This window comes from Lactuca serriola, chromosome 7, assembly GCF_051521515.1.
Source record: "Lactuca serriola cultivar US96UC23 chromosome 7, Lser_US96UC23_V15, whole genome shotgun sequence".
Classification (NCBI taxonomy): domain Eukaryota; kingdom Viridiplantae; phylum Streptophyta; class Magnoliopsida; order Asterales; family Asteraceae; genus Lactuca; species Lactuca serriola.
Genome location: NC_136414.1, coordinates 86167703 through 86195667, shown reverse-complemented (window position 1 = coordinate 86195667; position 27965 = coordinate 86167703). Strand labels below are relative to the sequence as shown.

The window sequence follows — 27965 nt, the reverse complement described above, 5'->3', positions numbered from 1 at the left end:
GGGAGGCGGGGGAACCAAAATATTGAGAGGGAAATGAAACTCAGCCAAAATATGGTAGGGAATAGGAAATTAGTGATGGGTTTTCCAATATTTCTTGAGTAGCATTTAGGTTTTAGGGAGACTTCTCATTTCCGTCGTTGATCCCTAGCTAATCTGTCGCTGATACCTCATTTTCTAGTAGCGGATGAAAACCAGCATATTTGGATTCCTATGTAATACTTCTTGGTATTTCTCTAAATCATTGCTAGATGTTTTCTATTTCAATCATCCAGTTTGTTCAAAAATAAGATGCAATCATTTTATAAAAGGCATATACATATATAGTTATATACACGTAAAGTGGATTTTAAAAAATACTTTCTATTAATATATACTGATCGCTACAACATAAATCAAAATGTGCAACTTTAATATTGTGATTTCAAGTCATGAAAAGAAGCTTTATCATCAGTTCTTTCAAATTATGTTTGGCTACAAATACAATATCAAAATGTATTTGATTAAAATTATAAAAGAATAATGTTCTTTTTGTTGGAATTCATTGATTCTAAAATGTCGTCCAATTTTTATGCCATGTCAAACTATCTCCATACTTGAAGGGAGTATGATTTGCATATTATATTAGGGTTTATGAATATATCTGCCCGCCAGAACTGCAGCTTCCATAACAAGCTTAATGGTGTTGGTAACATCATTTGCATCACATGTGTTGCCTTTGAATGTCTTGCTCCCTGCTTTCTTAAACCTTTCTACACACCTCAACAACCCCTTGTTGCATTCCTCGCTCAAATAGTTGTCTGTAGAAAACATGTAAAAATTTGAAATTAAATGATAAGAGCACTACTTAATTAAATTGAATTCAATGATGAAGTTAATAAGCCGTTATAATAAGTTCTAAATCTTTAGATATATAGAAAAATTGAAATATCAATTTTTTATTTATTAATGTTAAAAGAAAGGATTTCATAGAGATTTTCTTATATTTTATAATTTTTTTATGGATATATACCACGATATAAAAAGAGATGATTTTTTTATATAGTTTTTAGTTTTTTTTTTCTTTTTTTTTTTTTGGAAAACATACCGTAAAAAAATAAAAAATCAAAATGAATATTGCATGCATCTAATACTTTATGTACTTTTTATAACAATCATATCTATTGAATAAGATTATTTAAGTTTCAAATAAAACATCATCTTATTAACTGTTAATAGCGATCAATTATAAATTAAAATCTCATAGTTACGGTTTAGTTGTAGAACACTTTAAAAACCGGTTATAATCTTAAAAAAAAAATTATTTTATAGTTAAGTCTTAAAGTTTTAGATAAATTTTAAAATCAAAATTTTAAATCTCGTTTTAATAATCAAAATTTTAAGACGTTATGGATTTATAGAATAAAATTTATTTTATTTATAAAGTCTATTTATACATCTCACCTTAAAAAATCATATTTTTTAACATAGATGTACCAAATTCACGACCTCTACGCAAGTTGATTGTGTCAAATTCTCGACCCAAGTAATCTACTAGCTTAACCAAAAGGGATATATATAAAATTAAAATGGTTATGAACACTACTTAATTAAATTGAAGTCGATAACGATGAAGTCAATAAGAAGTTATAATAAGTTATTAATCATTATATATATATATATATATATATATATATATATATATATATATATATATATATATATATATATATATATATATATATTTAACAATTTGAAATACCATTTTTTAATTTACTAATGTTAAAGAAAAATTTTCATAGAGATTTTCTTATGTTTTATAGTTTTATATCCTTATGATCTAAAAGTGACGGTTTTTATCATTTTTAGTTTTCGAAAACATAATGTTAGCAAAATATAAAAATCAACATGAATGCATGTATACTAAGTGTTTGCTAATATATATATATATATATATATATATATATATATATATATATATATATATATATATATATATATATATATATATATATATATATATATATATATATATGTTCAGGTTCATTTGAGACCATTCTAATTTTGAGAAATCGTGAGACCAAATTTAAAAATAATTTTAAAATGCAAAATAAATGAAAAAATCCAAAAATTCTTTTTTTAAATATTATTTTCGGAACTTGAATTAACTAGAAAAACATAAAAAATAAAATGAAAAAAATTCAGTTTTTTTTTAAAATACGTGAAATATTCTAATAGAATATTACACTGACATATTCTAAAAAATAATTTTAAAATGCAGAATAAATGGAAAAATCTAAAAGTTCTTTTTTTAAATATTATTTTCGGAACTTGAATTAACTAAAAAAAAAATAAAAATAAATTTCATTTTTTTTGAAAAATACGTGAAATATTCTAATAGAATATTACACTGACATATTCTAAAAAATAATTTTAAAATGCAGAATAAATGGAAAAATCTAAAAATTCCTTTTTTAAATATTATTTTCGGAACTTGATTTAACTAAAAAAAATAAAAAATAAATAAAAATAAATTCCATTTTCTTTTAAAATACGTAAAATATTCTAATAGAATATTACACTGTACATATTCTAAAAAATAATTTTAAAATGCAAAATAAATGGAAAAATCCAAAAATTCTTTTTTTAAATATTATTTTCGGAACTTGAATTAATTAAAAAAAATTAAAATAAAATAAAAAATAAATAAATAAAATAAATAAAAAATGCGTCTCACAGTCTCACAAAATATAGGTGGTCTCAAATGAACCTAACCATATATATATATATATATATATATATATATATATATATATATATATATATATATATATATATATATATATATATATATATATATATATATATATATATATATATATATATATATATATATAGAGAGAGAGAGAGAGAGAGAGTTAGGTTCAAATGTTTTTACTATCTATTGTGTGCTTGTAGGATTGATTCTGGACCAATCATTTTAGTTATTTTAAGAAAGTAAGTAATGCATATTAAATGCTGAAGTTCTAATTAATGCTCATTATATCTTTTACATCTAATATGCATTAATTACTTTCTTAAAATAACTAAAATGATTGGTCCAGAATCAATCCTACATGCACACAATAGATATAACCTCACCCTATATATATATATATATATATATATATATATATATATATATATATATATATATATATAGGATGAGGTTCAATACATAACCATAGTTAACCAAGAAACCAAGGAACCAATCTTTTTTTCAACTTTTATAACTTATTTTTTATCAAAAAAAAAAAAAAAAAAAAAACTAAAAATACGGAAATTCATAACTTTTTATCCTTTTTCCAATGATATCAAATTTGAAATTTTTTTTACGTCAAATTCACAATGTGAATTTTTTAAAATACACAATGTGAATCCAGATTCACATGTTGAATCCGAAAAATATTTTTCGCATTTAGATATTTTTAGATTTTTTTTTTTTCGATAAAGAATAAGCTCTAGAAATTGAAAAAAAAAATTGGTTCCTTGAAAAAAAGTCCTAAAATTTTAGTTTAATTTATGAAAAAATAACGGAGTAATTTTTGTTTACAGAAAAACACAGAATACTGACTAAAACTTCGAAATAACCCTTTTTGGCCAGTTTCGTAGATTTAGCCGGTATTCTGTCCTTTTTCGTTAGTTTGTTCAAAATATTATGACTTTTCTGAAAAGTACCGGATAACCAAAATATTGGGATATTTTTGAAAATTACTATGGAATTAATGAATATTATTATTAACAAATCATTTTTAAACATACATTTTTTATTATAAACAAAAGAAATACATTTGTTGCTAATTTTTTAGGAATAGAATGGTCGACTATGTACTTCTCTATTATTTTTTGACCACTTCAAAGTCTCTATGTTCTTCCTATGTAGCGTTGTGGGTGTCATAGTGAGAAGTACTCTGTTAGGCGTGACCAATACAAGATTTGATCATATTTATTAATACACAATTAATAAGTGTCTACTTTTTATTAGGCATGATGCTATATGATCAAGTGTTATTAGAAAATATCATTACACGAACATTAAGATCTTTCATTATGTTCTTTAACCTAACTACCACCTAACCTCCAAACATTACCCGGTAACAACCATAAAATTACACACATTTATCGAGATTGAAAAGTAAACTTTGAATAACAATTTAAATAGATAATAACCCTTCACTTGTTTCCATATAAATTATCATTCACCGTTCACCTTTCACATTTTATAGATTTGTGTTAGCCGATGGTTGTTAACATGTAAGGTACGAATGTTGGTTGGTAGTTAGGTTAAACAACATAAGAGGAACACCAACATTAGAGGAATGCTAACTAAGTTCATCTCACCATCATACCCACAACAATGCATAAGAAGAACATAGAGAGTTTAAGTGGTCAGGAAGCAATAGAGTACTTTGACCCCAAATTTATTCCTAGAAATGAGCAACAAATGTATTTCCTTTTTTATAATAAAAGTATTTTTTATGTTTATAAATGATTTGTTAATAATAATATCTATTAATTTCATGGTAATTTTCAAAAAAGTCTCAATATTTTGGTTATTATGTAATTTTTGGAAAAGTCCTAAAATTTTGAGCAAACTAACGAAAAAGGACATAATACCGGTAAAATCTGTAAAACCGGCTGAAAAGGGTTTTTTCGAAGTTTTAACCGGTATTTTGTGCTTTTCTGTAAATAAAATTTAGTTTGAGACTTTTTCATAAATTGGACTAAAGTTTTAGGACTTTTTTGGAGATTTTCCTGTGTATATATATATATATATATGTGTGTGTGTGTATATATATATATATATATATATATACACACACACACACACACACACACATATATATATATATATATATATATATATATATATATATATATATATATATATATATATATATCAGGTCGGCTCATGGGAAGTTCAGAAAGTGCCCATAAACAGGGTCCAAGAAATCATAGGGCCCAATTTTTCTTTAACGTTCACAATAGCCTATATTCATTTAATGACCCAAAACAAATTAGGTTAATCTTTTTATACATGTATCAGTCGATAAGTGAGCGGGATAAAATGAAATTTCTGGAAAGGAAAGAAAACGCTTCGATTTCTGTAGCATGGGTTAAATCTTTCTCGACATGCAACAACGAACAATATTATTGTTTGTTTCTTTTCAACACATTAGTTGATTTCAATTTCAAAGGCATTCAACAATCATAATTCTTTTTCTTTCTTCATGAAACTTTGAAGCAACGATTTATTTTACAATCGGAGGCAACGATTTAGAAGCTTCAAGTTTCTTACATGTTTAAGATTTTGAAATCAGAAGGTAAGATTAAGGTATTTCAATTTTTTATGAGTCGTTACTTCTTTTTCTTCTTCTATTTAGATTTTTATATCTAATTTCTGATTTTTTTTGATTTTAGAAGGTTGACTGCACTCTAATCAATAACCAGTTTCCAAAATTGGAGAAACAAGGATATCGGTTTCAAAAATCAAAACTCAAAAGGAACAAGGAATTGAGGAAATCAATTTCAGGATTTTATAGGTACAAGCAAATCAATTTCTATTTTTTTTTAATTTCTGATACGTTTCTGATTTGTAAAAAGTAATTAATTTTTTTTGTGATTTTGTTTCATTCATTGTTTCTGATTTCATATTTATGTTCTTTTTTTCTTGTTGATTATTAGGTTCAAAAATCAAAGAATTTGGGATGAGTCTAGGGAAAAAATCAAAAGGTATTGTTTATTTTTTATCTATCTGATACATTTATGATGTTCTTTAGAAGTAAACTAGATTTTTTTAATTATTTTTTATTCATGTTTTCTCGAATTTTGAAGATTGAAGCAATAATTTGTCCATTTTTATTCCCTTTTTGAGGTTTACATGTTTCTGATTTCAAATCAAGCTATTATACATTTTTTTTTTATCTATCTCTACATTTTTGAAATTATTTATAAAAATATCAGCTTTTTTCATTCTTTATGATTCTTAGTTCTAGAATTTATAAGCATTGAAGCAATAATCTATTGAGTTTCAATCCGTGTTTGAAGTTTACAGGTTTTCTATTTCAGATTTTTATGAGGTAGGTCGAAATTTATAAGGTAAGTTCTTATCTTCTCTTTTTTATTTGAAGCAGGTCAAAGTTTTTATTTTCTAATAATGTAACTCAACTTTCTGATTTGATTTATGTTTTTTTTATAGTTATTTGTAGAGGACAAATGTGTTACTCTTTGCTACCTGAGTTTAAAGAAAATGATGATTATAGAAGCAATTTTATTTTTTCTGTATTATTTTGAATGAAATTTTAAAATATGTATTTATACACTAGAATATGAAAAATTGTCATTCTTTTGCTTAAAATTTCAGGCCTTTTAAGTTGTAGGGCCTAATTTTTGTTAAATTACACAGGGATTCCGAAATCTCGGGGCCGGCCTATATATATATATATATATATATATATATATATATATATATATATATATATATATATATATATATATATATATGTTCAGGTTCATTTGGGGCCATTTTAATTTTGTGAAACCAAATCTAAAAATAATTTTAAAAAGCAAAATAAGTGGAAAAATCCAAAAATTCTTTTTTTAAATATTATTTTCGGAACTTGAATTAACTAAAAAATAAAAAAATAACAAAAAAATCCCGTTTTTTTTTTTTTTTTTAAATATGTGAAATATTCTAATAGAATATTACATTGTACATGTTCTAAAAAATAGTTTTAAAATGCAAAATAAATGGAAAATTCTAAATATTATTTTTTTACATATTATTTTCGGAACTTGAATTAACTAAAAAAAATCCCGTTTTTTTAAAATGCGTGAAATATTCTAATAGAATACTACACTGTACATATTCTAAAAAATAATTTTAAAATGCAAAATAAATGGAAAAATCCAAAAAATCTTTTTTTTAATATTATTTTCGGAACTTGAATTAACTAAAAAAAAATAAAAAAATTCGTCTCACGTTCTCACAAAATTAGGCCATCTCACATGAACCTAACCCTATATATATATATATATATATATATATATATATATATATATATATATATATATATATATATATATATATATATATATATATATATATATATATATATAATGTATTCGGTGTACCCTTAATAAGTATGCAGTGAGCGCACAGGGGATTTAATATTCCAACTACCAAACATCTATAGAAACGAGTTTAGTAGGTTTTATTTATTGAAGTTGGTAAATCTAACTGTTAAAATTAAGTGATTGAAGCAACAAACCAAAAGCAAAATCTCGTAGCTGAGAAATAATATATAACGAAAATTTCTTATGTTAGGTTGTATTGTATTTGGTACTAATTATGAATATTAATTTAGATATGTTTGTTGAGAACATATATAATAAAGTTGAAGTTTTGAAGAAATTAAATATTTTTATATTTTTTTTCCTATATATCATTTTATCCCATTAAAACGTGACATGTGTAACATTTAATAATTATTTAATAATATTTTAGGATATTAATATAATACATGTCATTATTTAAATGAATATGAAGATTTGTAAAAACAAAAAATAAAAAGATATTTAATTTCTCGAAGTTTTGCATTACTTCAAATGCCCTTATATGGAGTTTAATTAATTTTCCATCAAGGTTTATCGTTTATCTTTTCTAACAATAATATTAACTACACGGAACAAATTGTCTGGAATAGCGTATGTAATTTTAGAGGTAGCGTGTAGTAAAATTTGCATTTTTTTGGAAAAAATTTCAAAAATTTTCAACTGTGTTTAAGAAATTGAAAGGTAGGCTCCAACTAAAGTCCGCCGATTAATAATATCACTATCATATTCTTATATTAGTTAAATTGTTATCATCTAGTTATAAATTGTTTTAATTGGTATTGATATGTTGGTTATTTCTTTGTTCAACTATACGCAGCTGAACATTTGTTTTGTTGGTCTCAAGAATTTAGAATTTTTTGACCTGATATATTATTAATTTGAAACTTTTATGAATATTCGAATTACTGATTATCCTTTTAAGTAGATAAAATTTCAAAAACTTTTTTAAATATAATCAATTATAAATATTTTGAAATAACTGTGATGAACAGATGGATAAATTGTGAAAATAACATTTATTAAAATTGTTGCTATTTTTATGATCCAAATTAAACAATATTACATTTTTATCAATGGAATACAAAAATGCAATGATTGGAGCATAGATATTTTAGTATAAACAACGAGCAATTATTTCATTGAATGTCCATCAGGAGTCACATGTTACAAAAATTATGGCATGTAATGTGGCCTCCTTTAAATATTCTTGAGTCATTCCAACAGGAGATTATTAAATTGTATCTTTTGGGTTATAAAGAAAAATTGAAAAAATAGGTAAAGTATTTATGAGTTTTCAATTATTTTTTCTCTCTCCATTACTTGTTACTGCACAAAGCTAATTATAATTAGCTTTTTCAATTTTTGTTGTTTTTCCTTTTTTGTCTTTATTTGTTTTAATTTATTAATTACTTAAATAAATTTTAATCACATATTATAGGATATAAATTCTTAGTATAGAAGATGCACAGATTTGCTTAAAGTAACCTTATACTTAATTTAATTTTCTTATTTATATGTAAAAAACAAAAATTACTTAAAGTATACTTAATTTATAATTATTTTAGTTTTCAGTTCTTTGAAAAAATATTTTATATTAATTGAGTTTTATTTAATTATCTGTTTCCCTAATTAAAAATTTATATATACTACTTATATATAGATTAATATGAAGATAAAAAGATATAAACTAAAGTTGATATAATTAATGTTTCATAATTAACGATTATTTATATATAAATGTTTCATTGGGAACAAAATCGTGAAATTTTGATTGGAAATTAATACTCACTGTTGTTGGCTGAAATGCAGGAATCATGTTTCATACAACATGCATCAAGATCATCACAAGGCTTCTCTCCTGGGCATCCACTGTATAATATTCCACAATACTTCCCATATCTCAGCAATGGTGGGACTGAAAAAATATGTATACACATATAAATAAAATATAAAATAAAAGTCGATCCCTAGAGAAATATGTATTTATATATACCTTTGCAGAAGGAGGATTCACATATATTGCTGCAGGCTTTAGACTAAATGCTCAAAAATTAAAGGGAAAAAATACATTATATTGATTAAAAATCAAATAATTAACAAGAAAAAAAATTAAAGCAGTTAATAAAAATCAAGCTTACCAAACTGAGGCCAGTGTTAGCACCAACATGAACTTTAAGGGCAAAAAGGGAAATAGCAGAAAAATTGAGGGTTAGAAAGGAAATGAAGATTAAAAAGTGGAGAGCTGATGCCATTGAAGAAGCAAAGGGAACTAGAAGATGATGCATGGTTTTGCTTAAAAGCTCTTACTTATAGGAAGAGATGGTTGGATAATAAGGGTGGGTGGGATAGAGTAGGGGTAGAAGGGGTGGCATGGACACTCATTAAAAGTGTTCGATTTCCTTTTTTGTGTTGGAACAAGTCTCGTGACTTGTTTTTGGATATCTAGTGTCAAGTGTATAGATCACATTTCTCACTCCATTGTCATCTTATATATATATATATATATATATATATATATATATATATATATATATATATATATATATATATATATAACCCGTGGGAATCACGATTATAAAATTAATTAAATTTTAATAGTAAAAACTCAAAATTATTAATCACTTATTTTAAATAAATTATTAATTAAGAGGATTTTTTTAGTTATATAAAATTATAACCACTGATTTAAATAAATATGTAAAATTATATCACTTTATAATTTGTATTAATTTTATTTTAATTTTAATTATAATATTATTAACTTAATATAATTAGAGTGAGAAATTTAAAATTTGAAATTTGAAATTTAAAATGGAGAATAAATAGATTGATAAGTGACATGCATTAATTAGAAGAAAAAATTAGGTGACACATGACAAAAGAAAAATAAAATATGCATTAATTATGAGGCATAATATAATGACACATATTAAAAGGAGAATAAAACTATTCTTTTATTAGAATAGGAATATATATATATATATATATATATATATATCGCTTACGTTATTTTGTTTTTGCTAACTATTGTGTCAGAATGAACAGATGTGGACAATCGGATGAAATATAATCAATGGTTATGATATAAGAGTCTATGATATTACAGTAAGATAGCATGTACCATATAATCATATAATTTTCAGCATATGAGTATTTTGGACAATTAACTATATTTAAAAAAAGAAATTTTCGGAAATTTAGGGATAATTAATTCTCCTAATTTTAAAAATCTGAATTTTTTAAAGTAATTCAATATTAATTGATTTAATTCTAATGTATTTTTTATAATAACCGAATTTATTCTGTCAGAATGACATTTTATTAAAATGATATATTCTTTGAGAATGCTAGAATACATATTAAATGCTTGAATACATATTTCTATAGAATGAATACCAGTTCATTTATTGAAACATTCTTTTAATTAAGTTCATTCTAACAGAATACGTTTATGAGTATCTTGAAACATTCTTGAACCATAAAAGAATAAATATTCTGACAGAATACATATTTTGACGGAACGAACTTCTTAAAAAATAACAAATTCTTGAACCATCAGTTGAAGAATAAAAACAAAAATTACACTAATTTTTAAAGAATATGGGTAACAATTACTAAAAATTACATTTATTGTTAAAAAATAAAACTAAGAACGGTTAAAAATTAAAAAAAAAAACATCAAAATCTAACAAAATACACAAATACATTCAAAAAGAATATTGTTGGTGAGAATCACTTTCAATTTTGCAACCCGTTCTTCAAGCGTCTGTGAAACGAAATCCAATTATAGTTTAGAACCCAATAACACATTAGCAAATGAAAAATAAAAAACGAAAGTCTTTTATACAAATTTGAAGACGTGTCAATTGCTCCAAAATCCATAACCAATAATTATAGAAAATACACAAATTAGTGATGAAATATCATGATTTCATTCCAACAGAATTGAAATTCTTGATTCCATTCTGACAGAACTATATTCAATTCTGGCATAATGACCCTTCACCAATATTATATATCAATGCAAAATAAAAGTTTAGAATGTTAAACAAACCAAAAAAAACTAGATTTAATCCTCGAGATGTGAGTGCAACAGAAAACTACTATATTAAAATAAAAGAAGTGACCAAAATTTTATTGTGAATGAATAGGTAAAAAATGAATTCTTAATTGATCAAAATCATTTTGATCATCAAAATAAAATTCATAATTTGAAGGGTGTGGATTTAACTGTATTGGGTTAAGGAACGAAGACTTTAAAGCTTTCGTGGATGATGTTCAACAGTACCTCAGGGGCATGGGTGTTCAACATCTCGTAATGGAACTAACATATTAACGATTTAGTGATATTACGCAATTTAACACTTTTGACAATCAAAACAAACATTATGAGACAAACAAACTTGTATAAATAAATTTTATAAATAAATTGTTGCAGAACAACTAACGATTAAAGCACTAGCACTTAAATCAAGACAACAGGAAGAATACTGAGTAGAAGGTTTAGGCCTCATATAGAGAAACTATAAGAAAGGAAAAAATCAATATACCTAGTTGCCATTGCGACTGAAGAACAGTAGATTTTGGAGTCGTCGGTGGTAGAGTGGTCGATTAAGAAAGTAAAGGCAGCCGGTGTACTGTCCGAACCTACAACTATTCGGTACCCGCATAGTTTCTTGAAGCCCTTTGATTCCTTGAAAAATGAAGAATTTGGTGGTGTCTGTATGTACGAGTGGTGATCGGCGATGGAGATGATGGTGAAACTGTGAAGCTGACTCCTTTGATTTTATTTTCTTTTGTAGGTGAAGAAAACGTGAGATAAAAGAGAGAGATTAGGTCAAACCTAATTATTTTCTTTCCCTAATTGATGGAATTTAATTAAATGATCACATTAATTGAATGTGTCAAAAACCCAAAAATACCCTTATTTATTTAATAAATTATTTAATTATTTGCTAAATTATGATTAGTGCATTTAGGAACACAAATATTTGCTAGAAACATTTGAACCTAACTCTCTCTCTCTCTCTCTCTCTCTTTATATATATATATATATATATATATATATATATATATATATATATATATATATATATATATATATATATATATATATATATATATATGGGAGCATTCAATCGAGAAAATTTCTTATTGCGAAAACATTTGAGAACAAATTTGGACAACACCAATTTTAAATTAAAATCATCAAATAATATTAATATAAATAAAAAAAAATTAAATTACCCACTAACCAACACAACTCACTACCCAAACAACACCATCCACCACTACCACCATCCGTCACCTCCACCCACCTCCACCACACATCACCACCACCCCCACCCACCACCCACAAAAACCACCATCATCACCACCCGCCATTGCCAACACCGCCACCCGTCACCACCACCCTAGTTCACCACCCACCAAAACCACTACCCATCAACATTACCAACACCCGCTACCACCACCCCTACCACCTACCATCACAACCTACCACAACCAACACCCACCCACCTCAACCACCCATCATTACCACCTACCCACCATTATGACCACCACCCACCATTATAACGACCACCTATCACCACCACCACCCCCACCCACCACCACCACCCGCCTCGACCACCACTCGCCGCCCCCACCCACACCAACACCACCACCACCACCCACCACCGATCACCATCACCACCAGCCGTCACCACCACCTATTATCATAATCCACCATAACCACTACCCAACACCACCCACCTCAACCACCCATCACAACCATGCACCCACCACCCACCATTATGACCACCACCCATCATTATGATCACCACTCGCCACTACCACCACCCATCACCACCAGCACCCCCAGTCACCACCTCAACCTATCACTACCCACCTTTACCACTACTCATCACCACCACCCATCACCACCACCCACCACAACCACCACCGACACCTACCACCACTACACATCACCACAATTCATCACCACCATCGGCCTCCACTACCATCACAACCATCCACCAACACTATCATCAGCTACCACCATCACCACCGACCACCACCACTACCACCCATCACAACCACCCACCTCTATCACCCATCTACACCTCCGCACCCATTACCCACCGAACCACCATACATCACCACCATCACCCGTCACCACACCACCACCCACACACCCACCACCACCCGTCTCCACCACCACTCATCACCACCACCCACTATAACCACCTCCCCTACCATGAACCACCACCCCTCACCGCCACCACTGCCACCAAACATCACTACATGCCACCACCACCCACCATCACCAACCTATTAATACCACCACCACCGACCCACCCACCACCCACTATAACCACTACCAATACAAATCAACTATAACCCATGAAGACCATCACCCACCACTATTTACCAACCACCACCACCCGTCACCGCTACCCACCACCCTCCCCCACCTCCACCACCACCACTACCCCACTAACCACCCATCAACACCACCTACCGCCACCACCAAATCAGGTCTATATAAAACCATATATGATTAGACACATATAATCACATGTGATTAAATACAAGAGAAACATTATTGAATCGAAAGAGAAAAAATAAATCTGTCCCAAATAATGATATGTGATTGGATACATATAATCACATATGATTTATATGGATAATTTTAATGCCCGGGTCGTCAGATATTTTCTTTTGCAGCTTATTAAAAAAAGTAGAATATATGTGTTTTATGGGTGACGGTCGTACGCTAGGCGTACATAGTGTATGCACGGCGTACACATGTGAGGCGTGAATCGGGGGAAGTCCCTACGTACGTTGGGCGTACCCATGCCTACGCTACGCGTAGTCTGGACAGAAGCAAACCCTAAATTTTAGGGTTTGCACCCTATTTAAAGATCTTATGTCCCTCATAACCCTCATTCTCTCAGGCTCTATTGCCCTTAAAGTGTTAGAACCAAACCCTAAACCTCTTGCATGCATATTGAGCTTACCTGTGACAACCCGAAATTTTCTATCCTGTTCAGTCAAACACTTCATTGAAAGTCAAACTCATTCTTGCTGTTAGTTAGCACAATTTGGAGTTTATTTGAGAGTTCTGAGCCTTGTACACTTAAGGGATAAGTGTCGGGGTTTATCTGCTGAAGCTATAGCACAAAGAACAAGCCTTAAACACATTGACCATGAGTTCAGGGCCACCACAATGGATTTTACGGCCGTAAACTCTCCTTATATGATCAAGTGTAGGCCATTTGTTCATTCCTTTCCTTTCCTTGGCTGATTCTCTTCAAAATCCTCTCAATTATCATCCTGATCTTCATCCCCGATTTACAAAACTAGTAAGTTTCTTGCCCTAATTAGTTGATATCTTACTTGATCTAGTGATCTTACATGATTTCATCCGTGAAATCATTCCAATCATTCTGGATATGATGTAAGACATTCTACAAGGTCAATTTTTCCCAAACTTATTACATCATAAATACCAAGGATATTGACAGTCGGCTAATTTCTGAAACTCACTCTAGTCGAGTTATTGGACTATGGTAATTTAGCTCCGGGATCATATCCAATTCTTGTTGAAGGTTAGATAGCAATCGTCTTGAAACCATTCTATGAACTTACTTCTACCCTTACTAGGACTACATCATAGGGATGTAGGTCAAACCCTTGAGAACTTACTTCTACTCCATTCATGAACGATCGATATACATCTAGGTTCAACCATAATCGCTCACGAACTCATTTTCTTTTCGTGTAACAGAATCATATCGCCAAAGAAAAGTAAACAACCCATCAACCAAACACCAACTCTTCATATTGATGCAACTACCTTTCAAGTTGCAGTCTCAGCTGCCGTGACAGCTGTCATGACTCACCTAAACGCTAACAATGCAAATGTTAGTGGGATGGTTATCAATAATTCCAATCAAAGTAACAACCAAGTACATCAATAAGTATCAAACTACCATGACACTCCGAATCTCAAACCCAAGAGTAATAAACAAACTTCTAGGATAGATGTAAAGGCAAATCACCCTGAGGGACGAACAAGAAACAATCACCAGTGGCAGCCTTCGCGGCCACGACGTCTGCAACTCCTACTACCATCCCTACTAGTATCACAGTTATGCGTAACCTAGCCAGACAATATGCTGGTAATCTCCCAAAGTGCAACAAATGCAACTATCACCATCATGGACCTTGTCGGGAAATACAGTGCTTAAACTGCAACAAAAAGGGGACATACTATCCGCTTCTACAGGACACGGATCCAACACATTACTTCAACCACCAATGTTGAAATTTCTTGGATATGCCATCTATGTGGCTTAATGGGACATTTCAAAAGGGACTGCCCAACAGAGAAGGGTGACGGGGGAACAGGAGGAGTTTGACCCCAGAACAACAAAAGACAGCTAAGGACCCTACTATAATATAGGAACACTTCAAATCGGCAGTATTTTAAGTATGCTTTCAAACTGTTTAAAACTAGTGCAACTCTAGTCCTATCTTTTGGAAGATTCCATCAGTCAAGGAACCTCGTGTTGCATATACTTGTCTTTTGTAGTATACCTTGTTTGCTGCAGTAGTCTTGTAGTTAATCTAAAGTACTGTAACTCTGTTAAAAGTTGCACTTTTGTGTTTTGTCTGTAACGCATTTCTGATCTAATCTAATGCCTTTATATTCCAAATGAGTCCGATACTATCAGATAACTTGAGTCAATTCGACCCTCACAATACCAGTTCATGCGTACATCTCTTTCTCCGTAATCGCCTTTCTATCGAAGCCGTCATTCCAGAACTCCGAAGTACCCATGCATAGAGTACCTTATGATTCGTATCCTTCCCGAAGAAACCTCAGCAAACCTCCCCGGAATACCACTCGTACAGTATGTCAAGTTCAATACAAATACCCTTACGGTTGATCTATCTCTGAAGAATGTATACACAGGGGTGGTAGATAATCAAGGTTCTACAGGTTTAGAATTGGTGATTCCGCTTTAACTTCTTTTCCTTGTCTGGATGTGAGCTTAAAGGGGAATCATTTATTCGACTACCTTTTCAATATTAGTTATACATGAATTGTATACACGAGACTGTGATTGATGAACTATGTATGACTTCTAATATGAACTTCAGGACGGAGACTGCTCAAGACTACGAGTGATCGTGCCGTCATGCGAATAAACTTAGAATCTAGTCAAAGGATACCATTGTAACTAAATCGACCTATAGTCTAGCACCTACAGAGATGCAAGAACTGTCTGGTCAAACTTAATGAACTACTCAACAATGGAATTGAAAGACCACACTCCCCACCCTAGAGAGTTCTGGTCTTGTTCTTCAAGAAGAAAGACGAATTGTTTCGTGGGTCCATCGACTAATGGAGAACTCGACAAGGTTACCATTAGAAATCATTACCCTCGGCCTCGCATATATGAATTGACTAACCAACCGCAAGGAACGATTTACCTTTCGGAGATGGACCTGAGTTCCGAATATCACCAGTTACGAGTTTTAGAGAAGGATGTCCCAAGGACGATCTTCCAAACTCGATGCGGACACTATGAGTCTGTAGTGATACCCCTAGGATAAGACCAATGCGCCCGTAGTATTCATGAACTTAATGATCAGATTATGCCGTCCTTACTTGGATCAGTTCGTCATCTTCTTTATAAATGACCTACTTAGCTTCTCACGTAGTAAGAAAGAGCATAGAAACATCCACGACTCAACCTACCCCGCAAACTCAGTAACATACATTTTACCCTCCACGTCTCTAACTTGAAAAAGTACCTTTTCATCAGGACTCTTGTAAACTCACTCGCCGAGATCGGGTTCAACGAGAGCCTCACCTTCGCGCATTAACCGTAGTAACCATGGACCGAGAGGTCAAGCGGACGAAGCAGCGCCGCATCCCATTGTAGGGTCTGAAAGGTGTTGCGTCTTGGGCTCGCTATTTAGTCCATTTAGTCTCCGGGTTGGGCCTGTCCATCCGAGAGTTATATCTAGGGTTTTGTATTTATAGGTGCTTGCATGCATCTTAGTACGTAAGATTTGGAAGTCAATTATTCTGAAAGATTTGATTTTTATTGTTTGTAACCCTAACAGCCTCTACAGCGGAAGTTCTTTATCGAGCTCTGCTGAGGCTTGAATCTATTGAATCATTCGACATATTTTGATTCATTATTGTGTTTTATATTGCTGTTTTTCGTTTTTGTGATTAACCTGTTAGAAGATCTAAACGATCAAAGAGTTTCTTAACTCATCAATTGGTATCAGAGCAGGAGACTGTGTAATTCATACACATCTCTTCTGTGAAAGAAGTGATTAGGGTTTATTCCACATTTACTGATATTTATTAAGCCGTCACTCCATAATTGACGTATCTCATTATTTATTCATCTTGCCCTAATATTACGTATTACAATTCTGATCTTACAACAGGTTAAACGATCAAGCATGGACGATTATCAATCCAATCCTATCAACATCTCAAACAATATAGGATCTACAACTAAGATTCAAATTCTCTACACTCAAGATTACGAGGTTTGGGCGCATCACTTTGAAGACTACGTCATTGGATCTGAAGATAATGGGTATTTGATATGGGAAGCTATTGTGTCTGGACCATTTGCTCATTCAGGAACATCTAAAATTATTAAAACTCAAAAGGAGTATAATGATTTGTTAAAAGATGTGAAAGATGTTGCTCAGGACGAAAAGGAGAAGTTTCAGTGCAACATCAAGGCATTGAGACTGATTCGATTCGCTCTTCAGTCTGACACGTTTAGATTGGTAAGTTCCTGTAGTACAGCTAAAGAAATCTAGGATCGGCTGCGAGAGCTGTATTCCATAGATGAAGATCTGGAGCACTCAATTCAGACCTTGCTTCTGTCTGAATTTGGAGAGTTCAAGCAAAATCCTGATGAGTCTGTTACACAGACGTTTGATCGCTTCAATCATCTTCTCAGCAAGATGATTAAACATGATATTGAAAGGAAGCTTATTGAACAGAAGGTCACTTTTCTGAATGGTCTAAGATCCGAATGGAGAGCTGTTGTTTCAACAGTTAAAGCACACAAGCAGGTCAAATCGTACTCACTGGCGAAACTGGTGGGAATTCTGAAATCCCAAGAAAAGATTGTGCTGCAAGAGAAAAGCGGGGTTTCTAGTCTGGGGTCTCTGGCACTTCTGTCCAAGGGTAAAAGTGTAGAAGAAGATGAAGAGGATCTTAATCTAGGAGATCACGATCTGACAGCAGAAGACTATGCTTTAATGGTGTCAAATCCTAGAAGGTTTATCAAGAAAAAGTTTCCTTCCAACAAAAATCGTAATTGGCAGGGAAGCTATGGTTCTGAAAGAGTGAAAGATGAACCGAAGGTTGAGGAGTCGAAAAAGGAAGCAAAGGGTGAAGCTGACTCTGGTGTCAGTTGCTTCTACTGTGGGGGAAAGAATCACTACGCAAAGGATTGCGTGCTGAAGAAGATGGCAGAGAAAGACGAAGAGAAAGATGAAGAAGCAAGTCTTATGAAAAGACTGGAAGAGATAAAAAGGAAGAAGGCTGCTACTAATTCTTCTATGAATGCTCTTATTGTGCAGGGTTCGGCTGAGGATGACGAGTTTGGTGGCGTATAGGTATGGTCGACCGACTCAGAAGATGATGAGGTGAAAAAGCCTTCTCATGGAAAGGCTTATGTCGCAAAAGGTGGTGAAACCGGTGGAAGATGTCTGATGGTGACCGATGTATCTCAGATGAGGGGATACAACACTGATGGTGGAAATGAAGAGGCCAAGGAGCGAGAGGACTTATGCTTTACAGCAAAACCTCTCAGTGTGCAGATCAGTGAACTTCATGAACTGATCAAGAAGGTACAATCTGTTTTTGTTTCGTTTAAAATTCCACAAAAATCATATGAAAAGGAATTAAATAACTTGAATTCAAGAATTTCAAATCTAGATAGTTGGTTAACTCAAACACGGGTCACAAATTCTAATCTGATTGACCAAATAAGCAGGGTGTCATCCAAGAGTGAGGAGCGAAGGATGTGGATTGAGCAGAAGGAGTTGGAGCTAATTAAGTCTAGGGATGAAAACATTTATTTGCAAAGAGACAATCTGAAATTGTTAAAACAAAGGAATGTTTTTTGTTTGATCGCTAAAAGGCTTTATACTAACATTACTCAACTGCATCTAAATTGTGAAATAGGGCAGAAGATACATCGCATGATTCTACCCTTCCTTGAGTTTAAGGAGGATGAAATCGATGCTGAAGCATACAACTGTGTCACACCCCCAAACCGGAATGGCGGAAACGTTCGGGGGCGGATGACTTCATGTGGTAGCATAACAAATGAATACATAGTAAAGAAAGCAATACAACCATCATATATATAAGTGAATAAAGTTTTGACTAACGAAGCTTCTCTCCGCTCCACTATCGAATAATATGCATGCATATGAATTATCGAGAAGGAACGTACCAGCAACTATAGTCGGATCAGCTACGGCTTCATCGTGGCCTATAGCCAAAACTCGTCCCACCCCGCCGATATTTGCTGCCTTTGGACAGTTTCTCTTGTAGTGGCCCACCTTGCCACAACCGTAGCAAGTTTGGCCTACACCCGCGCTGGGAACTTGAGTGATCGGCTTTGCGGGATCCTTGCAGAAACGGAGAGTGTGTCCCTTTCTGTTGTAGTTGGAACATTGCATTTCCCGACAAGGTCCATGATGGTGATAAGTGCATTTCGTGCACTTTGGAAGGTTACCCCCATAAGGCTTTGTTGGGTAGGGATTCATAGGAACGGTAGCGGGTACAATAGCAGCATTCACTAAAACCAGTTGTTGTTTCTTCGCGGATTCTTGGGAAGACACACCCTTCCCTTTATTCCATACTCTCTTCCTGTTATTGTTGTTGTTGTTTCCTTTTTGTGGTTCTGGTGTAGCAACTGTTGAGTTCTGATGACCTCCGAAATCAACAAGAGATTGTGCCAGTTCCTTGGCACTTTCAAAAGTGTCAGGTTTTGAAGCTAACACGATTGAACGAATTTGGAGCGACAGTCCCTAAATGTATCTCTCTATTTTATTGCTCTCAGGAGCAATCATATCTGGGCAAAGGATTGCCAGATCGCAGAATCTATTGGTATAAGTTGCTATGTCGGTACCAATCATTCCAAGAGTCCAGAGTTCATGCTCGAGTTTTTGAATCTCCCCTCGTGGACAGTATTCTCTCATCAGCATGATTTTTAAGCTCTCCCAGCTTATGGAGTTTGCCACTATCAGGGTAAGTACCTTAACGTGGCCATTCCACCAAGTTAAAGCTCTATCAATAAGGGTGAAAGTTGCAAACTTGACTTTGCTGTGCTCGGGACAGGAGCAGATTTCAAAGACTGATTCTATCCTTTCGATCCACTGCCTCAGAGCCATCACACCACCAGTTCCATAAAACATCCGGGGTTTGGCATTAGTAAAGTCCTTATAGGTGCATTCTCGGGGATGCCCATGACTCTCGCCATGGTTGGATAGGTGTGTGCCAGTCCCCGAGCCAGTAGTACTCGAGTTATTGATCTGTCACATGGCAGCTGCTACAGCTGCGGTGACTGCTGCTTGGAACATGACACCATCAAATTGAGGGGGTGGAGGTGGTGGTGGTATAGGTGCTTCCCCACCGTTGTTTCGCCTTGGGTTCCTATGCGGAGGCATCCTTCAACTATAAGGTGAAAAGATAAAGATAAGAATTCCATAACATAGAAACTGTATGTGTCTCATGAACTAAATTGCTATAGCCCAACGACAGATGATAGTACGAGTCCAAAAATAGGAGAATGAAAGTTATTTGCAAGACTGAAAATATGACACAAGAATTTGGTTTTTCCATAACTTTTTAAGGATTGAATGAAATAGTCCACGTAGTAATAATAGTGCCACTTATATTAATATAATAGTTGATACAATGATCACGAAAATTTGACCCCTATAAGGGTCTCCGGTTACAAAGTTTAAGAAAAATTAAAAACTTTTAGCCGAGGTCCTAACTTATAACAAAATTTGAGATTTTGGCAAGCACTACTTGCGACGTAGGTTGCGCTTGGAGCTTGACTCCGCATCCGATTGCTTCGATTCCATTAGACGCCTATCAAAGGCGGCTTGTTGTTCCCTCAATTCCGCGAGGGCTGCAATCATTTGTGCTTGAAATGCCTCGGTTTGGAGTTGGGCATTGTCCTGAATTCTGTCCAGCCTACGGATGTCAGAAGTGTGAACCTGTACTTCTACGTTGACATCCCGAATCCAGCTAGCCCGATTAGCCGAACCTCCGCCTCGGACATCGTAGAAGTCTCGGCACATGCCGTAGGGAGGGCGTAGGTTTTGTTGTTGGCTCCAATGGTGGAGGTGACTTCCCCAGACGGGAGTCAGTCCTTGAAAGTTCCTTACGACGACGGGAGGTTGTGCGGGAGGTGGATTGATCACTTCCGGCTCTGAGTCGGTACCGGAGTTATCATCCAATTCTATGGGTTCTTCGTCCTCCTCGGGATCATCTTCGATCCATCCCCCGTTGCCTTGGTTGGGATAGTAAGGGTCGTCGGGGTCGTGAAATCCAGCCATTTGACTGTACAAGAATAGGGTTATAAGAATCGAATAATGTTTGGAACATGTTAGACTAAACAGGTATGTTAAGCAATCCTAAGTAATAAATACTCCTATAGTATTTAAATTCGTGTGTTTGATTCCCGTGATGTTTTGGTAAGTTTTGACTTGTTGCCTACTACGAGAAATCCTCAATATATATTGGTCTGATCTCGGACAAATATAGTTGATCATGCTATATTTGTCCCAAATCTGATTTCATATATCGAGTCTTAATCGTAGTGTCCAACTTGTCTAAATACTTCTTGTATAGTTATAATCATGAAAACATGTTTGTTGTATGCATGTATTTGTACTTGAATGACTAACATTAAAAGTTAAATGAAACACGACTTAGGCATAAAACAAAAATGTTTTATCAGAGAGCATTAGTCCCTTAAGCATTTATAGTTTGTATATCTTATGTGGTTCGATATACTTAGTTCACTATAAACATTGCTCTGATACCAATCTGTCACACCCCCAAACCGGAACGGCGGAAACGTTCGGGGGCGGATGACTTCATGTGGTAACATAACAAATGAATACATAGTAAAGAAAGCAATACAACCATCATATATATAATTGAAACTTTACATTGTTAAAAGTACATGTTCAAAACCAATTACAATATGATGCCAAAATATTAATTTAAACTGACGACGCAACGTCCCTTCTTCAAAAGCTGTTTTGATACCTGTAATTACTGAATCCCTGGGACATACAAGTAGTTTTGAAAGAGTAGATCAGCATTTAAGCTGGTGAGTTTCATAAGTATCAAATGACAATGTTTGTATGAAAATGAAATGTTTTGTTTTTGTTTGTTTGTTTCTAGAAAATCCCATATTTTCTACTAACATAAATGTAGCCTTCTAACAAGACAAATGTTTGTTTCTAGAAAATGTATATACATGTAAAATAACCAATATGTTTGAAAACCTTGTAAATCAATGTATTTTTAATACCTCATGTGAGTTTTATAACCATACTATTGACTCGGAATGCCTATACACAACGTTCTTCAGGCATTGGAATGTTATGACGTTTGTCACCCCAAATGGTGGACTGTAGCTAACAGTCAAGGCGCGGGTTGTCAAGCCCGTATAGATCTATACACAAACACCATGCTCCCCCTCCAAGGGATTCTGGTATATAATACAAGACTTGAAATGTGTACTCGAACGTACATGAAGTTAATGTCTCACATATCTTAGTATAAAAACAGATTTACGTGTTAAAATGTTCGTTTGTTCTTGTATATGAAAGTGACTTCTTGAAAATTTTGTTTCTAGTATGTAAAAGTTAGCAATATTCTCGTAAAACTATACCTATTATAGCTTTCTAAAAGTGTGTCTCATTTGTTTAGAAATCCCTAGAAAATGAATCACTTGATATGAAAGTATAGATTTTTATTGTGTCTAAGATAGACACGTATACATATAATCTAAGCAAAATGTTTAGTTTATACATGCATGACAACAATTTATATTTCAAAAGATAGAATGCTATTGTAATATATTTTATATACGAGAGTTCCCTATAAAGTTTATAAATCACATATGATGCTATTTAATAAAAGTGTATAATAAAACTTTATATATAACACCCGATAATAATCGTGTGTTTTACTTGTATTCCCCCCCTCCCCCCTTGAAAGCATATAAAAGCATTTAGAATATTTAAAAGGGTTAATTAAGGGGTATGAACTCACTTAAAAGATCGAAGAAAGGCGAGATGAAAACCGGGCAGAATTTCTTCTCGGGAAAACGGATTTTCTCGGGATTCTTGGGAATCTCGGGAGCACAAACGACCTTCGGGACTTGAGCAAAATGACCGGGGTTCGGGTTAGCACGGGCATGGAAAACGAGGCAACATTGCAAGAGAAATGAGAGAGAAAGGCAATTTTCTTCGGAACCCTCGCATCCCTTTTATAGGGGCTGGGAACCGCCTTGGTACGCTGGGCGTACGCGTGCGTCACGCATGACCGGATCCTCGACTGCCTAGGACTCGGATGGGACGGGCTACTAGCTTCGCATAGGGCGAGACATGGACAATCCGAAGCCTAGCCCTTGAGTACGCGGGGCGTACGCCTGTACGCTGGGCGTAACTCGGATAGGCTTGCTGACTCCCCTTCGAATAATACCAAGGATTAATAATTAAATTTATATTTTATTTAATTAATAAACTTCTAAAATTCATATCTTCTTCATACGAACTCCGTTTTCGATGTTCTTTATATCCACGCGTAAGTGAGACTACGCTCTACAACTTTCGTTTAGATTCCGTCGGCAAAATTTGAAATTATTTTTATTATTTATTTTTAAAATGTCGCGTTTAAGAGAATTTCGTTAGAAATTCATAACTTCTTTATTTGACGTCAGTTTTTGCCAGACCTTTTACCGCTGAATTACCATTATCGAGACCTTCGATTCTCGTTTAGGTCATTCTGGCCAAAAGTCGCTCGATCTCCGATTCGAGTTTTTAGCTGTCTGCTGCTAAGCCGAACTTGGAAAATTCATAACTTCAATATACGAAGTCGGATTTGGGCGTTCTTTTTACGTACGATCACGGTTTAATGACATCAAACATAGTAGGTAATTAAAATAGAAACTTTTTGGACATTTCATTTTCAAAGTTAATTTCATTAACTCAAAAGTGGTTACGATACTTGACTTTTTAGTTCATTACAAAGAGTTGAAATATCGGGTTGTCACAAACTGTGAAAGTGTTGTATCTTTCGGTGATGTTAATCCTACTTATATGTATGGTCTGGACAAAATAGAATCTTTTATAAAGTCCAAAGACCATAAGGACATACTTAAAAATCTATTGGATGAAAATGATAAGCTGAAACTCAGGACCGAAACCATACAAAAATTCGACTCATTGAGTACCAATTTAAGTTCAAAAAACAAAATTGATGTTGAAAACGCATCTGAACTTAATGAGGACGATGATATGAGTGAAATTTCTGTAGAGGATGAAGTCGACTGTTTTGAGTTTGTCAAGAGCGAACCCGAAAACCACAAAAACCTAATTTCTGAAAATTCTGTGGAATTCGCTCGGTTGTCCAAAACTAAGTCCCCAGCCCTTAAAGAAAAGGCCGTTGTGTTTCAGAAGGTTAGAACTACTACCAATCAGGTGTATAAGGTCACAGGAGTAACCGAACATCAAACAGCCGAACTCACTGCCATAGTGAACGAAGATAATGCAGATGGTTGTGATGAGTTTTTCTGTTCAACACCTATAGACAATGCAGACGAAACGGTTGGTCTGTCGGAGCGAACATCCTGGAAGACCAAAGGTAGATATGTGCCCGAACCGCTGAATAAGCCTACCAACTTTGACGTACCAAGTACAAGTGGCACAAAAGAAATTCCTGTAGAAGAAGTCACCTCCACAAGCGAAACCTCATCTATGAAGAGTGAACCGATTGCCAAGAAGCTGAAACAAAAATCTAATATCCACAGACAACCGAAACAGGTGAAAAATCAAAAGCAGCAGAGAAACCTGAGATACAAGAAAAATCTCTCAGAACGAAAGCAGTTTTGGTGCTCCCAAAATCCTCACTACACTTACCATGAAAAAGATTCTAAGTCAAAGGGAGAAGAAAGCAAAAGTCAGAAGAACCAAAGAAAGACTTTCGAGCCACACGAAGAACAGAACCGAAAGTATAGGTTCGGTCCCGAAAGCAACAGCAACCGAAAAGCTAGTCTCGGTCCGCCAAATAATAACAGGCAAAGACCTGATTTCAGTCCATCAAGCTTTTATAATAAAAGACCAAGTTTCGGACCACCAACCAACAACACCCAAAAATCCAACTTCGGCTCATCATCAAGCGGCTACCGAAGGTTCAGGTTCGGTCCCTCTAATGATCACAAACGAAAGGGTCATTTTGAACCCCAAGTCAGGAAAGACTCTCATTCTAATTTATTTTCCTCTAATTCTTCTCATTCTCAATCTTCTTCTAAACCCAATTCTGTTCCTACACAAAATTCAAGATCATCAACGAACTTGAAAGGAAAAAGGAAGATTTCCTCAGCCAAGGAAGATCGAAAGAAGACTAAAGTTCATACCGCAGAATCTGAATCCAAAAAGCCTGCAACTAATCCTAATAAAATCAAAGTGTTTACCATTAAAAGAAAAGATGAAATAACCTTAATAAAACGAACAAATCTTGTTGATGTTTCTCTTACTATTCCTGTTCCTGTGAAAGGCTCACGTGGACCCAAGAAACTTTGGGTTCCTGAATCTGCTTAATTTTTGCAGGTTATTAGTGACGAGAAGTTTGACGAAGAATGGTATATTGACAGTGGCTACTCACGTCACATGACAGGAAGGAAGGAGGAGCTAAGGGAGTTTCGATCACTTCAAAATGGTGGCAATGTTAAGTTCGGTAACAACTCCTATGGAACAATAAAGGGTTATGGGATGATAACCAATGGAGACTTCACAATAAGAAAGGTGGCATACGTAGAAGGATTGCATCATAACCTCATTAGTGTATCTCAACTGGTGGGAGGAACCGGTCTCAAAGTTTCATTCGATTATGAAGGCTCAGAAATTATAGAGAAGAAATCCAACAAGGTCATTCTCAAATCAGATCGAAAAGGCGAAATGTTTCCTCTGAATCTCAGACCAATCAAAGGGAATCCAGCTATATGTCTTTTATCCAAAGCTCATTCAGACGAAAGTTGGGTGTGGCACCGAAGGCTCTCATATCTCAACTTCAAAGACATCAACAAACTTGTCACCGGAGGTCATGTTCGGGGTCTTCCATTGCTCAAATTTGATCGAGAACACTTGTGCGCTGCATGCGAAATGGGGAAACAAAGTCGTCAAAGTCACCCATCTATTATAAACACGAAATTTGTTGAACCACTTGAGTTGCTTCACATCGACTTGTGTGGTCCATCATCAATAGAGAGCATTGGCGGTAGCAAGTATATTCTTGTTATTGTTGATGATTTCTCACGTTTTACATGGGTATACTTTCTGAAGCACAAATCTGAGGCCACTCCTAAGCTAAAGATGTTTATCAAGCAAGTTGAAGTGAAACTGAGAAAAGTTGTTTGAAACATTAGGAGCGACAATGGACTGGAATTTAAGAACAAAGAATTCGAAGACTTCTTGGCAGAAAAAGGAACCAGTCATAACTTCTTAGCCCCTTATACGCCTCAACAGAATGGTATTGTCGAAAGGCGAAACCTATCCTTGTGTGAGGCGACCCGAACTATGCTAAGTTTTGCTTCTCTTCCCTTATATTTCTGGGCTGATGCTATTGCTGCAACATGTTTTACGCAAAATAGGTCTTATCTCAACAAGCGTTTCTCTCTCACTCCTTATGAGATCATCAATAACAGGAAGCCGAATGTAAAATTCTTCCATGTGTTCGGTTCAAGGTGCTTCATCTTCAACTCCAAAGAACATCGTAACAAGTTTGATGTTAAAGCTGACGAAGGAATTTTTCTGGGATATTCTCTTACTTCTAAAGCATACATGGTTTTAAATAAATGTTCTAGAAAGATTGAAGAAACATATTATGTGACTTTTGATGACAGTTACGTCAAGAAACTAAAGACTACTGAAGAAGCAATTGGAGAGATTTTCTCTCAAACAGGTCAAGTCACAGCCACAATTGCTAATTTATTTGATCAATTCGTAGACTTATTCGATGAACCTGAGAAAGCCACTCTCTCGGAAGCCAAGGCGGCAGAAAACAAAATCGATCGTCTGAAGCAGATTGTCAAAGATGCAGCCAAACAAATGAGAGAAGGAGAACCAGTTCGAAACGAACCTCCTCAGCACGACACTTCAGTTGAGGGGAAGAATCAATTCTCTTCAAATCAACCGGACTCACATTTTCAGGGGGAGAATTCAATCCCTGTAAAACCCGAAAGCCCGGTTACACCCGAAAGTCCTATAACACCCGAAAGCCCTGTAGCAATTGGATTGAAGAAACATATTATGTGACTTTTGATGACAGTTACGACAAGAAACTAAAGACTACTGAAGAAGCAATTGGAGAGATTTTCTCTCAAACAGGTCAAGTCACAGCCACAATTGCTAATTTATTTGATCAATTCGTAGACTTTTTCGATGAACCTGAGAAAGCCACTCTCTCGGAAGCCAAGGCGGCAGACAACAAAATCGATCGTTTGAAGCAGATTGTCGAAGATGCAGCCAAACAAATGAGA

The 27965-nt window shown here is 33.8% G+C and overlaps 1 protein-coding gene across 1 annotated transcript; it reads right to left on the bottom strand.

Moving 5' to 3' along the window:
- Positions 1-419: 419 nt before the first annotated feature.
- On the bottom strand, positions 420-9499 carry PLA2-ALPHA (Phospholipase A2 family protein). The gene is made up of 4 exons (XM_079009012.1): positions 9270-9499; positions 9125-9167; positions 8921-9046; positions 420-797 (listed from the first exon to the last, which is right to left on the bottom strand). Exons 1-4 carry the CDS (start codon positions 9414-9416, stop codon positions 622-624), a joined length of 492 nt encoding a protein of 163 aa, XP_078865138.1. The 5' UTR covers positions 9417-9499; the 3' UTR covers positions 420-621.
- Between the last annotated feature and the right edge of the window lie 18466 nt (positions 9500-27965).